This window comes from Chlorocebus sabaeus, chromosome 25 (genome assembly GCF_047675955.1).
Source record: "Chlorocebus sabaeus isolate Y175 chromosome 25, mChlSab1.0.hap1, whole genome shotgun sequence".
NCBI lineage: Eukaryota > Metazoa > Chordata > Mammalia > Primates > Cercopithecidae > Chlorocebus > Chlorocebus sabaeus.
In genome coordinates this window covers 78,682,706-78,700,659 of record NC_132928.1, presented here as the reverse complement: position 1 = coordinate 78,700,659, position 17,954 = coordinate 78,682,706, and the positions used below count along the sequence as shown (strand labels likewise).

The 17,954-nt window shown below is 41.6% G+C and overlaps 1 protein-coding gene and 1 long non-coding RNA gene across 3 annotated transcripts; one reads left to right on the top strand and one right to left on the bottom strand.

Annotated features, from left to right (window-relative positions):
* Nucleotides 1–710: 710 nt before the first annotated feature.
* On the top strand, nucleotides 711–9,082 carry LOC140710216 (uncharacterized). 2 transcript variants are annotated; one of them, XR_012091153.1, is made up of 4 exons: nucleotides 711–850; nucleotides 2,949–3,102; nucleotides 7,684–7,776; nucleotides 8,215–9,082. It is a non-coding gene; the product is annotated as an uncharacterized lncRNA (long non-coding RNA). The 2 variants fall into 2 exon arrangements; XR_012091152.1 differs by having other exon boundaries at nucleotides 711–878.
* On the bottom strand, nucleotides 7,030–7,521 carry LOC103230837 (histone H3-like). Its single transcript, XM_037986071.2, has one exon. It carries the CDS (start codon nucleotides 7,491–7,493, stop codon nucleotides 7,212–7,214), a length of 282 nt encoding a protein of 93 aa, XP_037841999.2. The 5' UTR covers nucleotides 7,494–7,521; the 3' UTR covers nucleotides 7,030–7,211.
* Nucleotides 9,083–17,954: the final 8,872 nt, after the last annotated feature.

Below are 17,954 nucleotides of genomic sequence, written 5' to 3'. Positions count from 1 at the left end.
TTTCTCTTGGATCTTTTTTTCTATCATATGCTTCCACTAAAGATCAATTTGAGCCTGAATGTTAGTGTTCAAATATATTGCATTTCAGATGAGTTATAAGAATGAAAAGGCAGAATTCTTTATTATTACTAATAAAGATAATTCATCAGCTGCTGCAAGAAGAAAGCATGCTATTTTCAAGAGACTGGGGGAGGAGAATAGAGGCAATTATCTATTAACTGTACTCTCTATAGAGGAGCAAATTAAACTAGTAAAGATAAGGGTGGATTGTATCCTGAACTTTCTTTACTCCATTTACAGCATATGCCTGGCACTTGAGTACCTAATATACTAAATCTTTGAGTAATCTAATGCCCATTTTGCTCTTGGCTTCTAGCTCTGAAAGAAGAGTGGCAAACTAATTGTGAAAGCCACAGAGCCTCTTGTGGTCTTCACAAAGCCTGGTGTATCCAAATGCAGATTAGTCTCAGGGATGCCATGTCAGTTAAAAGTAATCTAGGGTCCTTTTAAAACTCTTGGTGGGTTTTGCCTAAGATTCGAAGCCTAAAGCTCTGAATTCTGAGTTCACTGATTACGGACTGGGGAAACAATATCCCCAAAATGGAAAGCTCCAGATTGTGTGCTTAGATTTAGACTCCAAGGACTGAAAATCCTGCACATAAGCTGTATGTCTAAGTAGTATTTATGACGTAGCAAACCAGCCAAGAGCTGGTGGTTCTGATCAGCAAATAAGGAAGGGACAACATTTAACATCTTTACCTACTTTAACTGTGAGTATATGAAATCCAGGCAACCGAGTAAATAGAACAGAGACTGGAAGACGTGATACTTCCTGGGAGAATATGTGCTGGTAAGGATCGATCTCATGGGTTTCTTAGGCAGGTCTTGCTAACACAAAATCTGTGGGTGCAAACAATATGTATTCTATATTATATATTCTATATTATATTATATATAGACAGATCTAATTTTCCCCTATCTGTCATCAACACCCACCACCTATTTGAAGAACAAGTTTCTAATATTGTATTTACAGGCAAAAAGTCAGGACCATCAAATGGCCTGTGTGTGAATTGCTGTACACACTGATCAAAAACAGATTAAACTTTTATCCATTTGCTCTTTGTAAAATGACTTCAAGATTCAAAGCCCCGATCCATCATCTCCTCTGCCAAAGATGCCTGGAGGAGCATATCAAGCTGCACCAGACATAAAACCAGTCATAAGCATGTGGCTTTGTCTCCTCTGTTTTCAAAGAAACTTTTTTGTTGTTTTAGACAGGGTCTCACTCTGTTGCCCAGGCTGGAGTACAGTGGCACGATCACAACTCACTGCAGCCTCAACCTCCTGGGCTCAAGCAATCCTCCCACCTCAGCCTCCTGAGCTGGGACCACAGGCATGCACCACCACCACCACTGCCGGCATTTTTTTTTTTTTTTTTAGAAACAGGATCTTGCTGTGTTGCCAGGCTGGTCTCAAACTCTTACACTTAAGCGAATGACCAACCTCAGCCTTTCAAAGTGAGGCAGGATTTTTCTCAAGTCACATGTCAGCTGGAGACCCCCAGCAGGTGATGCCCTTGCCCAGGCCTTGCTCGGGCCTGGGTTTGCTACAGGAGACACCCCATCCACTCAGCCTACTGGGCCATGCCCAGCCTGCATTCCCAGCATGGATCCCACAGCTGTGGTGACTGTGCACTCAGCCCCCAGCAGAAGCGGGTGTGTGAGCAAGTGAGTAAGCAAGTGAGCACAGGATCCAACTGGCTATTCCAAGTGCCAACACAGAAGCGGATTCTGTGCAGTGCTTGCAGCTGGACCAGGCATGTCGCAAGCCACTTCCATAGTGGACTCCAGTGTCTAGACAAGGGGAATGTATTGATGCCCAGGCAGTGGTGCCCACCACCCCAAAGCCCTAGAGGGGGTGTTACAGTGTGCCAATTAGCTATTTTAGTCCCACTGTCTGCAGCCCGAAGACAGCAGCATGTTAACAGCTCTGTCAGCCCCTTGCCCGACTCTGGCCTGCAGCTTCGGGGCTAGCTTGGCCCTGCCACTGCTTCCTCACATGGGGCAGCTCGGCAGAGGGCGGAGTGCCAAGGTGTTACAGCTTTCTCTGTATCCACACTCAGTGGCTCCCAAGCTTTTGTCCCATGTCTAAGAAGAATGAGGATATGCTAACAATTGAAGGGTAAAGAGGCAAAGAAGAATTTTATTAAGCGACAAAACAGCTCTCAGCAGAGAGGGGATGTGAGGGTGGCCACCCACCTGAAGTCAGGTGGTTTGTCTGTCCGTGTGGCTAGGTCTGGGGCTTTTACGGGCTCAGAATGAGAAGTGTGTGCTCACTGGTTTGTGAGTATACAAAAAAGGTTAAAACAAAGGCATCACTCAACGTGGGCATGACAATGTAAAAAGCCACTCATCAGGGAGGGGTAGATATATGTAAAATAGGTGAAGGGTGGGGATCAATCAGAGGAAGGCGTGCCAAACAGGAAGACAGGTTCTTAATCCGGTCTGTGGGTTTGACTTGTAACTTGGCTTTCAGGCTTTAAACTGTTTTTGGCTTGAAGGTGGGGCTTCAGCCAGGACCTGCCCCTATCTGCCTAGGCATTTCACTGCCTCCTGACATTATCAAAAGTGCTGGGATTACACCTGTGAGCCAGCGCACCTGACCCTTAGAAAAACTTACCTTTAACTTGGGCTCACTGGCAGCTCTCATTGCATCAGTTCTTCTGAGGCTTTGAAGTGAAGAAAGTAGAACTGGAAAGGCCCTATGATAAAGTCAAAATTCTGTCTTTAACTGCGGGTTCTAAAGTGTTCTCCTGTGACCACACATGAGGGTGGTCAAAACTTTTCCATGTGACTTTCTAACATTCTTGTTGTCATTGTAGGATTAAAAATTGCACCACTGACACAGGAAAATAGTAATAACTGGATTTTTTATCTTTAGCTTAGGAAAGTTCCCACAATAATCTCATCACAAGACTCATTTGTTCTCACCTCCAGAGTTCTGGGGGGGTAAAAAAATACATAAATGCAAGGATTATATTATATATACGCCAAGAGAAAGCAAATACTGCCTATTAAGAATTAACAGCTAATGGGCTGGGCGCAATGGCTCACGTCTGTAATCCCAACACTTTGGGAGGCTGAGGGGGACAGATCACCTGAGGCCAGGAGTTCAAGACCAGCCATAGCAAAACCCTGTCTCTATTAAAAATACAAAAATTAGCCAGATGTGGTGGCTGGCACCTGTAATCCCAACTACTTCGAGGCTGAGGCATGAGAATCGCTCGAAACCAGGAGGCAGAGGTTGCAGTGAGCCAAGATTGTGCCACTGTACTCCAGCCTGGGTGACAGAATGAGACTCTGTCTCAAAAAAAAAAAAAAAAGGATTAGCGGCCAACAAATTAGCAAGGAAAAGCTCCTATAAACTCTCTGTAATCAGGAATTTCAGAGAAATGATAGAATGTAGAAAATGACTAAAGTCCTAGGCTAGAGTAGGATATTGTAAGTCCAAACTCAAAGTCCAAATGGGACTTACACGGTAGCATGTCTATAAAAAACCTGGGTCTTCATTGCACACTCCAAGTTGTCTATTCTACCAATAGCTAAACTGACATGTCTGTCAAACCTAAGAAATCTTTGCATAACCCAAGGTCACAGAATTTTTGCTATGTTTAGTTCTAGAAGTGTTATTGTGTTGGTTGTATATTTAGAAGTTGCATATTTAGGTCTATGACTTGTTTTAAGTTAATTGTTGTGTATGGATTGAAGTTCAGGTTTAAAAGCTTGCAACACTCACTTATTGGTACCAGTAGCTTTTACGTAGGTTCAATTGGTCCAAAATGTGGATCATTGAAATTTCAGCTTCTGACAGATCTCTTTAGTTTCTCCTCATTCTCTGGGAAAAAGAGCATCAAGGTAAACAAAGACTAAAACTGTCGGCAGATATTACGTTGGCTCCAAGGCAAGGACCAGGATTCCTATGCCTTCTGTCTACCTGTGATAAACTCCTCTGGGCAGAGCCTCTTCTCAAGGAAAAGCCCTTCCATTGTTGCAAGACTTTGGTTAATTTCCAGAGTTTTGAAAAAAAAATAATTTTGATAAGTTTCACAAGTGTTAGATCTTCGTCATACTTTAAAAGATAAACAATATGATATGTGAATTATATCTCAAAAAAAGTTGTACTAAAATTAATTATATTTCTTTATAGTAGCAGTAATCAGAAACTAGAATGTTAAAATCAATAGTATTTATAATAGCATAAAAGAGATGAAATAAGAATAAATTTAACAAAATATGTGAAAGATCTGTACAGTGAAAGCTTCAAATATGACAGAGAAATTCAGGAAGATCTAATTTAATGGTGAGATATACCTTGTTCATGGGTTGGAAAAAATAGACTCACATACATTGACAACTGATTTTTAACAAAGACACAATGATAATTCAATGAAGAAAGTATTGTCTTTTCAGCAAAAGATGCTATAACAATTTGATATCCATGAGGAAAAAAAACCTGAAACTTCAAACACAAAAATTAACTCAAAAGTGTTCATAGACCTAAACATAAAACTAACACAATAGGACATCTAGAACTAAATGAAGAAGAAAATGTTTATGACCTTGTGTTAGGCAAGGATTCCTTACATATGACACCAAAACAAGATCCACAAACAGGCAAATTAGTTAATTACATTTCATCAAAATTAAAAACTTCTGCTCTTTCAAAGACATTGTTAAAAGAATAAAAAGTTAAGTCAGAGTGGGAGAAAATATTTGCTTTATTAGCTACTTGGTAAATCTAGCCTTACAGCTAGCAAGTGGTAGAAGTTAGGGTTCAAATTAATGTATGGCTGACTCCAAAGCCCATGTTCCTCACCTTACTCAAGACAAGTCTCCTTATATAGCACTGAACACTGTCCCTGCCCATGGTATATGCTTAATACATGGTTATTGTATGAATAACTACTAAATTAAATAGAAGGCAACCCAAGCGTACATATATGATCTAAAAGAGTTTCATTAGAGGCCTTATAAATAATTAAATAATATATATATAGAAAATACAGATCACAATTTTTAATTCATAAAAATTAAAATTGAAAGAGAAAGAGAAACATATAAGATACAGTAAATCAAGAAGCATTCCAAGAGTAAGATCCTAGTGAATAGATCCGGATTGGAGAATTATCACTTTTTTAATAGTATGTGGTCTTCATGGGAGTCCCAGAATTTAAAACACAGCTTCAAATAGGGAAGCAAGCATTATCTAGGCATTTGACTTCACAGACATTAATAGCCACTTCACATTTACAAGACTGAGTTTGTGGTGATGTCTGGGGAAGAGTTAATGAATTGGCCTCAATTTAACATTTCAAAGAAATGGTACGCTCGTTTGTTATCCAATAGATGTTTAAGATTATAGACTGGTTAATTTCCAAGGTTATATGAAATAGATTTTTTTTTTTTTTTTTTTTTTTTTTAGCCAATGTTTTTATTGAAGCTGGATGAGAGGAACATAGGTTTTATTAAACTATTATCTCCTTTCCCATATATTCTGGAATGTCAAATAAGTTTTTAAAATAAAAACAATATGTGAAAAAAAATGACAAGTTGCTAAATTAATAAAGGTCATAAAGGAGGATCTGCTGAATACCCAAACAGGGCCTTATGCTAATCTGTAAAGGAAGGGTTCTATATGCAAACAGATACCTTGGTTGTATGCCAAGCAGCCCAGGATGGTATGTGTTCCTCCTTGTAACATCCCTAAAAACTTGATACTTTCACTGAAAGGACCTTGGTGTCTCAAAAAAAAAAAAAAAAAAACAAACCTTACATTAGTGTTGCCCTAAGAAATTCTTATAAAAGCCAGGTGTTGAAAGATAGTCAAGCAAGCCAGAAAGTCTTTAGAGACCAGTATATTCTGAGGGCAAACTACAAGGAAACAGATTCAATTAGAAAACTGTGCTAAGTCTGGAGTCAAACCAGAGCTAATGAGAGTGTTAAAATTTATGTGGCAAGGAGTCTCAGCCCCAGCTGTTTGTTAGAAGCACCTGAATATTAATAATTACCATTCCCTGGGCCCACTCTACAGACTGCTATTAGTCTCATTGAACACCAGGTAAAGATTTTTCTAAAGCCTTCCCATGTGACTGCAATGTTACATTGAGAAAACTGATCTGTAAAGAAATCAAACTATTTTAGGGGATTGTTCTGTGCACTTGCTTTAGAGAACATTTCATAGCCTATTTCATTCTGTAAAATAAACATACATTTTGCAAAAGCTCACTCCTTGTAACAGTTCACAGGCAGGATGCCTTTATTGATTAGACCAAAACCAACAACCTAGGCTTCCTAAATCAGTGTTCATGACAATCATCTGAGGTATATACAGATTGACTCCAGCCCTAGATGGGGATTGAAACAAGCTTCTAACAAGTTCCCAGGTAATGCCCACGCTGCCAGTAATGTAGAAGCCAATCTGGCTTTGGTTTCTGCCACCAATTTCTGATATTGAATCAACTATCGGTCAAAAATGGATCATTTCACAGAAAAGACCAGGAACTGTTTAAAAAAAAAAAAAAGTGGGGCGGTGGATTGTAGAAATAGCTTACTTCAGACAAGAAAAAGCAGCAACCAAGGACATCTGTACCTATTCTCAACTGCCAATGCTCATCAACTGTAAGGTTTTAAAAGGGATTAACTACAAATACACTACGGAAAAAAACCCTTCTATAATAAGTAGACAACGCAACTCACGCTTGAGACAAACCATGTATAACATGAACCCAGATGGCCCCTTCCACTACCAAATCGAAGCACCAAACCCCTAATAGCCAACAAAAAACTAAAAATTTAAATTTAAGTTTAAAAAAAAGAGACGTTGACAATCTGGCACGTTCGGGAGAAAGCACGGGAATATAGCAAGCTTACCATTAACTTTAGCCAATCAAATGAGGACTTAAGTACTACAACCAACATTCAGTTTCAAAGATTCGATTAGTCAATCACAGCTATTTTCGGGTGAAAGTAGGCGGCTCTTAAAAGAGCCTTGGGTTGGAGAGAATTATTACCCAGAAACCTCTACGCTCTCTCCCCACGAATGCGGCGAGCGAGCTGAATGTCCTTGGGCATGATAGTCACTCGCTTAGCATGGATGGCACACAGGTTGGTGTCCTCAAAGAACCCCACCAAATAGGCTTCGCAGGCCTCCTACAGGCCCATCACCGCGGAACTCTGAAAGCGAAGATCCGTCTTGAAGTCCTGAGCGATTTCTCGCACCAGGCGCTGGAAAGGCAACTTTCGGATCAGCAGCTCAGTCGACTTCTGGTAGCTGCGAATCTCGCGCAGAGCCACGGTGCCGGGACGGTAGCGGTGAGGCTTCTTCACGCCGCCGGTGGCCGGCGCGCTTTTCCGAGCCGCCTTAGTGGCCAGCTGCTTGCGCGGTGCTTTGCCACCGGTGGACTTGCGTGCAGTCTGCTTGGTGCGGGCCATCTCCGATTAACTGGAAGAAAAACTCAGCCACCTGAAATAGATTTTTTAAGGTCTTATATTTCACATAGGGCAGCCAGCTTCTTTAAAATACATACACACTTCCAAGTGGACATCACTCTCACGAAAGCAAAAATCTTCACTAGGCAAATTTAACGTTCAACTCAGTCAGCTAAAGAATGTAGGAGGCCAGGCACGGTGACTCACGCCTGTAATACCAGCATTTTGGGAGGCAGAGGCGGGTGGATCATGAGGTCAGGAGATCGAGACCATCCTGGCTAACACGGTGAAACCTGTCTCTACTTAAAATACAAAGAATTAGCCGGGCGTGGTGGCAGGTGCCTGTAGTCCCAGCTACTCGGGAGGCTGAGGCAGGAGAATGGCGGGAACCCGGGAGGTGGAGCTTGCAGTGAACCGAGATGGCGCCACCGCACTCCAGCCTGGGCAACAGAGCGAGACTCCGTCTCAAAAAAAAAAAAAAAAAAAAAAAAAAGAATGCTGGAGAACTTACTGAAATATTTTTTTTTTTCTGGTTAAAACAATAATTTCCCTTTGTTTCCTCATAAATCAGGATTTAACACATATTTTGGGCCTTGGAAGTCCTTCCCAATGAGCTCTTGGCATTCCTTCATCTTAGCATCATAGATGCACACTATATCACTATTTATTTTCAGTGCCTGTTTCTCTGTTTGAACTGCTATTTAATCTGTCTTTCTCTATCCAGCATCAAGCAAAGAACTTGGAACACCCTGAATGCTGCATAGAAGGTTTTGAAACTACTTACCTGTTGTGGAACACCTGCATAACTTTAAAATGCATCGGTCAATCTCGAGAGTGTGGCCATGCTTCCCGCTTTTTAGGATCTAAAGTTAACTGCGACTCCAAGTCTACAAGACTTCTTTGGGACCCACGAAAGCGTCTCTACATGCTCATGTTTGCCAGATTCAGTGGTCTGCTGAAACCTGGCCCTAGCTAATCAGTTAAAAAGCTCTAAGTAATCCCGAGCTGCATCTGAATGTCCAAGATCCCTTGTTCATTGGTTGGTAATATTTTAAAGAGCCATTTGTTTAACTGCTAATCTAGATCGTATATTCTGAGCCCCAGCTTTTTTCTAAAGTGAGGAAAATACAATATAAAAGTAAGACCAAATGCCTTTGTACCACGGAGAGAGAACTGACTCATTGGAATGCTTCTGTTTTTCATCACATCAAAGATGCATCAACATAAATCAATCATTATATCATGCACCATCATAAAACAAGGGGGATAAAAGCCCCCAAACCACTGCCAATTAAACCAACACAGTGCTTTTGTATTATTCAGAATTTTTATCTTAGCCTTATTGAAAGAGCTTTGTTTAGAACATATTTAAACAATTCTGTCATATTTCATTCTTGCATAATCATTAAAAAGGGAAACATGAGAGATATAAATGAAAGATTTCCAAATGTTTCCTCTTGTTCAGAATTGAATTCTTCAGAACGATTTTGCAACCCAGACTCTTTGACGTCCTCGTTTTCCCACCAAATATGTGATCAAAAGCATGGTAAGACAGAGTTTCCTAGAAGATGGCAATGTTATTATCAATGAACACTGGCACTTATCTTACAAGTTTTGATTTTGGCCTCTTTTTTTCCTGTGGGGTGGGGGGCAGGGTCTCACTCTGTTGCCCAGGCTGGAGGGCAGTGGCACAGTTATGGATCACTGCAGCCTTGGCCTCCTAGGGTCAAGTCATCCTCCCATCTCAGCCTCCCAAGTAGCTGAGACCACAGGTGTGTGCAATTGTGCCCAGCTATTTTTTTTATTTTTTTACTTTAAATTTTATTTTTTACTTTATTTAATTAATTTATTTATTTATGTATTTTTGAGACAGGATCTCACTCTGTCGCCCAGGCTGGAGTGCACTGGTGTGATCTTGGCTCACTGCAACCTCCGCCTCCTGGGTTCAAGCAATTCTCCTGCCTCATTCTCCTGAGTAACTGGCAGTACAGGTGTGCGCCACCACACCCAGCTAATTTTTGTATTTTAGTAGAGACAGGGTTTCACCATGTTGGCCAGGCTGGTCTCGAACTCCTGGCCTCAAATGATCCACCCGCCTTGGACTCCCAAAGTTCTGAGATTACAGGCATGAGCCACCATGCCCACCCTAATTTTTATTTTTATTTTTTGTAGAAATGGGGTCTCACTGTGTTGCCCAAGCTGGTCTTGAACTCCTGGTCTCAAATGATCCTCCCACCTCAGCCTCCCAAAGTCCTGAAATTACAGGGGGGAGCCACCACACCTAGCCATCTCTTCTTTGTCTTCCAGAAAGTGTCAGTGGAAGGTTTTTCAGGCAACAACCAATATTCTTATTCCTTCCTGAAATGGTTCTCAAGTGGTTTATTGGCCTGAGCATTGAAGTATGCAGGTGGTTTAGTCTTGCACCAGAATAGCAACCAATGACTGCATGTACAGGCAGGCCAGCTAGGGTATGAGATAGTGATTGCAAGTTGCGCCCCAATTTCAGAGAGGTAAATATGGGTGGAAATGTCTGTGTTGGAGCCCTTGCTGGGATCTGCTGCTTTCTGTTTGTGTCATCTTGGGCAGGAGAGCAAAAGTGTTTCGAGCCCTGAATTTGGAGTGAGAAGAAAGCCACATTTTAATCCTGGCCCTGTGACTCATTAGCTATGGGACTTTGGGCGAGGTGTTCAAGTTTCTACAGATTCAATTTCTCCATCTGTTAAATGAGGATAATGGAAATACAAAGTTACTGAAAATACCTTTGTAAGAAATTAATTCCAGATACCTAGTAGAAAGTTCAATGAATCTTAGATATTATTATTCTTATTACTTAATATCTTTGAATCTGAGCTCCCTCAAGTGTATTATACGGAGAATAATAATAACATTTATCTTACTCTACCCACAGAATTATTCAGTGAGTATCAAGTTAGCCAGAATTTTGAAATCACTATGTAAAGCACTAGGCAAATATAGGATATTTCAAGGAATTACTGTGTCTTTGTCTTTGTTTCCATTGCTCTACCCGTTATTACAAAAATTGGCTGTGTGATTCACACGCAAGAGTCAGAAAGAGATGAACTCCTGTTCATGAGACCCACCTTGTCACCCTTGCAACCAAAATGGGCTAAATATTCAAAAGTGTCTTGGCAGAATGTTATACTAACACAAATGGTTTTGTTTGTAAAAGTGAATCATCATCTCGTATACTTGAAAGTTAGAATACAGTCTGCTTTAGAATATCCAAAACAGAATACAGGGATGCTTTCCCTCCCATTTCACACTACACTGGCATCAGAATATCAGGATAGTTTAAAAAAATATATTGCAGGGAATGGATAGTTACCTTGTCATTATTTGTCCAAGTTAATGGTGTATCTCTTCGCAAAATGATACAGACTTTTTAGATTTTTACTTTCTATTCTGGTGCAGGAAATTAAATTTAAATATACTTTGACAAATCCTTTTTCGTTTATTTCACCTAGATAGGAATTTTGGAACCATTGGTGGGGCCATTGGAAAGGAAAATAAGTTCCATTTCGCCAGCTGAATGTTGGAGTTGATATTAAGAATGATTTTCTGTTTAAAGCAGAGAAAACAGAAATATAGATGAATCACTAAGTCATTTGTGAAAAAATATGAATTCATCCATTGTTTTATTTATTTATTTATTTATTTATTATTTTATTTTATTTTTTTTTTTTTTGAGGGAGTCTCACTCTGTCATCCTGGCTAGAGTGCAGTGGCTAATCTCAGCTCACTGCAACCTCTGCCTCCCGGGTTCAAGTGGTTCTCCTGCCTCAGCCTCCCGAGTAGCTGGGATCACAGGCACCTGCCACCATGCCCAGGTAGTTTTTGTATTTTGAGTAGACATGGGGTTTCGTCATGTTGGCCAGGCTGGTCTCAGACTCCTGAGCTCAAGTGATCTGCCCGCCTCAGCCTCCCAAAGTGCTGGGATTACAGGTGCAAGCCACCATGCTGGGCCAATTGTGTAAAGTCTTCAACAAATATCTCAGAACATTCGTTTGAATTCTTCAGTTGCAAGCAAAGAAACCCGTTCTAGTTAACTCACAAAAAAAGAATTTGGGAAGCCTGTCGGGACTCACACACCTGAGGGAAAACTAGAACAAAAAGTTGGATCTGAATCCACCAGGCGGCCTCAACAGCAGGAGCGCAGGCCCTGCACCTTGGCTGTAAGGCAATGAGAGAGAGCTCCACCCATTTGCCCACTCTTCAGCCCTCGGCACCATGATCCTAGCAGAATGTTTCCAACAACCTGAGTGGAAGTCACAAGACTGTCAGTCGGCAATTTGGGAGCTAATGAGAGAAAGCACTTATTTGGGGTGCTAGGCTTTAATTAGTGTTTTTGGAAATAAAGAGGTAAATCTCCCAGAATGAGCAGCCCAAATGAGGTCCTGGTCCCAATCCATCAAGACTCCTCCAAGTCTTTTCTTCTTTTCTTTTTTTGAGTCGGAGTCTCACTCTGCAGCCCAGGCTGGAGTGCAGTGGTGTGATCTCTGCATACGGCAACCTCTGCCTCCTAGGCTCAGGCGATTCTCCTGCCTCAGCCTCTTGAGTAGCTGGGACTACAGACACTACAGACACCAGCTACCACACCTGGCTAATTTTCGTGTTTTTAGTAGAGACAGGGTTTTGCCATGTTGGCCAGGCTGGTCTCAAACTCCTGACTTCAAGTGATCTGCCCACCTCGGCCTCCCAAAGTGCTGGGATTACAGGTGTGAGCCACTGCTCCCGGTCATCCAATTCCTATCTCATCTAACTATGTTGACCAGAGAAGGCTGCCCAGAAGCAGTGAATATAATATTCCTTGTCTGGGCTGCCTTCACTGCTTCTGGGCCACCTCTTCAGGTGAACATAGTCACATAATATAGATCGGAGGCTTCAAAAAATGCCTCATCTGACTATATGAAGTTCCTAAAATAAACCTCTTCATGGTTTCTGGCTGTTTTCTGGGTAAAAATCCGAGACTCTTATTTGGCTCTTCATAATCTCTGGAGTCAGAATATTTACGGCTCAAATCCTGGCCCCACCATTAGTATCTCACTTTTTGAGTCTCAATTTCAGTTTTTATAAAATGAGCATAATGGTTGCTGTGTGATTAAAAGAGTGAATACAAATAACACAGAACAGTGCCTGGCCCAGAGTCAGGGTTTTGTAGGTATTATTTTTCATCTTGTTAATGTTTTTACCTTTACAATTATCTAATGAAAAAAGCATCCAGTTTAGTCTCGGTGATAGGATTGCAGGCACCCGAAGTCCCACTGTGATTGACTGCGTGTATTATGGGTGAGTTAATTTCCTAAAAAGAGACTAGGTTACTGTTAGGAAGAAAAAGTAAATGCCAGATGGTGTATTATTAGTCAGGGTCCTCCAGGGAAAACAAAAAACAAAAAACCAGAACCAATAGGAAAGTGCATCTATAAAGAAATTTATTTTAAAGAATTTGTTCACATGACTTCTACACTGCTGGTGGGAATGTAAACTAGTACAACCACTATGGAAAACAGCGTGGAGATTCCTTAAAGAACTAAAATTAGAACTGCCATTGGATCCAACAATCCCACTACTGGGTATCTACCCAGAGGAAAAGAAGTCATTATATGAAAAAGATACTTGCACAGGCATGTTTAGAGCAGCACAATTTGCAGTTGCAAAAATGTGGAGCCAACCCAAATGCCCATCGATCAATGAGTGGATAAAGAAACTGTGGTATGTATACACGGTGAAATACTACTCAGCCATAAAAAGGAATGAATTAATGGCATGTGCAGCAACCTGGATGGGATTGGAGATTATGATTCTAAGTGAAGTAACTCGGGAATGGAAAACCAGACGTCGTATGTTCTCACTCATAAGTGGGAGCTAAGCTATGAGGATGCAAAGGCATAAGAATGACACTTTGGGGACTCAGGAAGAAATGGTGAGAAGGGGGTGAGAGATAAAAAACTACAAGTTGGGTTCAGTGTATACTGCTCAGGTGAGGGGTGCACCAAAATCTCATAAATCACCACTAAAAAACTTACTCATGTAACCAAACACCACCTGTTCCCCGATAACCTTTGGAAATAAAAAATTAAAGAAATAACAAAACAAACAAAAAAGAATTTGTTCAAACGATTACAGAGGCTGACAAGTCCTGAGATTTGCCAGGTGAGTCAGCCAGCTGGAGACCAGAAAAACCAATAGAATAGTTCCAGTCTGAGTCTGAACACTTGAGAATCAGGAGAGCTGATGATAAAATTCTAGCTCAAAGGCTGATAGGCTCAAGGCTCCAGGGAGAATGGATGCTTCAGTTTCATTCCCAAGGCAGGAAGAAAGCTGATGCTCCAGTTCAAAGGCCGTCAGGCAGGAAGAATTCCCTCTCACTCAGGGGATGACCAGCAATTCTGGTCTACTCAGGCCTTCAACTGACTGGATGAGGTCCTCTCGCGTCAGGGAGAGCAATCTACTTCACTGAGCCTGCCAATTTACACGTTAATCTCATCCAAAACACCCTCACATCCAGAATGACGTTTAACCCGGGCATCTCCTGGCCCAGGCAGTTGACACGTAAAATGAACCAATTCAGATGGCAAGCAAATAGTAACAATGTTCTACATGCAGTGATTTGATTAATTTGATAGAATATTGCAATTTATTTAAATAGCTCAAATTCATAGGGTGTTAGCATTGAAGCGCCATTGTTTAAGCAAACGGGAAACTGAAAATACCATCCTCTTAATAAGGCTGGTCCCCATGTTACCAGTGGAGGGGGTCCACATTTAAATGATTTTCTGAACGAGGCACTAAAGTAGCTAAGCACAGGCAATTATCTAAGTAACACTTTGAGACTCGGTTCTTTAACCAGCCCCTTCATGATTCCAAATTTACATCCCCACTGCCCAGCTTCAGAGTCCCCATGCAATTAAAGGAAAATAAAAGATCTTTTGTTCTGAGAGCCTTGATGTCTAAGACACAAAGGTAGGTGACTTTTTTTTTTTTTTTGATGGAGTCTGACTCTGTCGCCCAGGCAGGAGTGCAGTGGCACAATCTAAGCTCAATGCAACCTCCACCTCCTGGGTTCAAGCAATTCTACTGCCTCAGCCTTCCAAGTAGCTGGGATTACAGGCACCCATCCCCATGCCCGGCTAATTTTTGGATTTTTTTGTTTGTTTGTTAGTTTTTGTTTTTTTTTGGGTAGAGACGGGTTTTCACCATGCTAGCCAGGCGGGTCTCGAACTCCTGACCTCAAGTGATATGCCCGCGTTGGCCTCCCAAAGTTCTGGGATTACAGCCAAGTTAGGTGACTTTTAAAAAAATCTTAATAAGTGTTTTCTTTTAGATGTAGCCTCAGATAGTCACTGCTATTGGACCATTCTGTAAGCCTGGTTTCTCTTGTCATTATTTGATTTCCTCAGGGCTTAACAGTTGTGTTTATTCTTCAATATAATCTGAATCCGTGGAGAAGTGTGTACCCACAGTTCCATCACATGGGTGCAAAGACCGCACAATCTATCCTTCAAACGTTATCTCTGAATATTTAAGGTGATGGGTATCCCAGCTACTCTGACTTGATCATTACACATTATGTGGATGTATTAAAATATCACATGTACCCCCAAAATACGTACATGTATTATGTGTCAATAAAAAATAAAATTTAAAAATGTATATTTGAACAAAACAAATTATATTGGCATGAATCACAGACTCCCGACAAAGTTGATCCACATATTAGCACATTCGAAACCAGTGGTAATGTGACCCTCGTGAACCATTGCCAAAGTCACTGAAAGCTTCTTAACAAAGGAGAAAGAAAGCCAAGCAGGGTGGTTCACACCTGTAGTCCCAGCACTATGGGAGGTAGAGGTGGGCGGATGCTTGAACCTAGGAGTTCGAGGCCAGCCAGAGCAACATAGTGAGACCCCCATCTCTACAAAAAAATACAACAATTAGCCGGGCATGTTGGCATGTGCCTGTAGCGCCAGCTACCCAGGAGGCTAAGGTGGGAGGATCACCTAAGCTCAAGGAGGTCAAGGCTGCAGCGAGTTGTGATTGCATCACCACACTCTAGCCTGGGCAGCAGAGTGAGACCCTGTCGAAAAAAAGAAAAGAAAAGAAAAGAGAAAAGAAAAGGGAAAACAATAAAATAAAAGTGGTTTTCAAGTCCTAAGGATGATGATGGAACACATTCCTAACTATTTAACAAGCCTGACATCTAGTGGTCAACCGGTGTATCTAAGGTAGCTAAAGGAGACAGATCGGCCTTTATTCAAGTTAATTGTGATGGAAGTATTGTGTAGATATTGGAAGTGTACTTCTGATCATCGGAGTCAGTGAGACTGGGTTAAAAGGGAAGAATGGAAATTATTATGCAAGTCACTCAGATGTTTGTTCCACCTGTCTATGATAAGATAACGTTATTGAAGTGGGCCAAGAGCCGGGAGTTCTGAGCAGTCACTTCACAAGGGAAAGGGAGACAGAAAAAAGAATGAGGCCGGGCATAGTGGCTCATGCCTGTAATCCCAGGACTTTGGGAGGCCGAGGCGGGTGGATCACTAGATCAAGAGATCTAAAAATGCAAAAAAAAAAAAAAAATTAGCTGGGCATGGTGGCGTGCGCTTGTAGTCTCAGTTACTCGGGAGGCTGAGGCAGGAGAATCACTTGAACCTGGGAGGCTGAGGTTGCAGTGGTCCAAGATTGTGCCACTGCACTCCAGCCTGGCGACACAGTGAGACTCCATCTCAAAAAAAATAATAATAAAATAAAAAATATAAATAAATAAAAAGAATGAGCCCGAGGCAGTGCATATTTGCATATTTCTTAATAATCACAATAATAGCTATTTGATATGATACTGTACGATGGGTCTTACACTTTTCATACATTGCTGTCTTTCCAGAAAGTTTGAAAAACAAGTATTGTAATTCCCACTTCATCAATGATGAAACTGAGGAGCAAAGTGACTTGCTGAGTTGCCCAAATTCTTATAAACAAGACTTAGTAGAACCAAATCACCATCTTAGATTCCTTTGTTTGTTTGTTTTAATGTGAGTCAGGGTCTTACCCATGCTGGAGGTCAGTGGCACAAACAAAGCTCACTGAAGCCTCGACCTCCTGGGCTCAAGTGACACTTCCACCTCGGTCTGCCATGTGGCTGGGACCACAGGGGCCCACCACCACGCCTAGCTAATTTTTTGTAGAGACAGGGTTTCGCCATGTTGCCCAGGCTAGCCTTGAACTCCTGGACTCAAGAAATCCCCCCGCCTTGGCCTCCCAAAGTGCTGGGATTACAGGCGTGAGCCACAGTGCCTGGCTGATCCTAAATCTTTTACATTCCAACTAGGCCACCACGCCATATTGTCTCTATTATTCAACAGGCAGAGAGAGAGAGAGCAAAAGCAATTTATTCTCTCTAAATTGACAAGTTATTATGGCATCATATTCATCCATACATTGAAGACAAATTTTTTAAAGGCATCATACGGAGCTCTTGAGTGTTTTTGCTATTCAATTGGTGTGTGTGAATCATATTGGACTTTCTTTGATCCTGTTTCATGTTTGCTTTTGTTTTTCCTTTAGAATGTTATGATTTCCAGCTGGAGATTATATTAGACTAGAAAGGGCAATCAAAGAGATTTTTACTCCTTCCATATCCCCATTTTCTGGTCAGAGAACAAATTCCCAATAGATGTGGATAGCTTGAAGCACTGCCAAACTTTCACTCTTGGAGAAGCCTTTCAACCAAGGACAGTGGTTTAGGTGTCTTTCCAACCAATACCCAGCCTTCAGAAATTCAGTGACTTGCTCAAAGATTTTTAAATTTAGAGATTACAGGGCCCAGGCAATAGCCATGGCTGGACTTTACATTGCTTTGTAGGGCTAAGTTTTGCGTCACTCTAAATATCTTAGGACATTATTCAGTTTGTACCTCATAATTTCTGGAAGAATTCCTCTGAATCCTCCAGATGTCAAGGGACTTACCCAGAGCTCCCAGATCCCCCGTCTGTGTCAGACACCCCTACTATAATTGAGCTAGAGTAAGGGTTCTAGGGGCAATGTGATCCAAAAACACATCAAGCAAGTGACCTAGAAAATGGTCCAGCCAGGCACAGTGGCTCACGCCTGTAATCCCAACACTTTGGGAGGCCAAGGCAGGTGGATCATGAGGTCAGGAGTTCAAGACCAGCCTGACCAGCATGGTGAAACCTTGTCTCTGGTAAAAATACAAAAATTAGCCAGGCGTGGTGACATGCACCTGTAATCCCAGCTACTTAGGAGGCTGAGGCAGGAGAATCACTTGAACCCATGAGGCAGAGGTTGTAGTGAGCTGAGATCACATCAGCGCACTCTAGCCTGGGTGACAGAATGAGACTCTGTCTCAAAAAAAAAAAAAAGAAAGAAAGAAAATGTTCCTATGCATGAAAACAAGGAAGAAAGTGGATGGTGATGTACATGAATGAG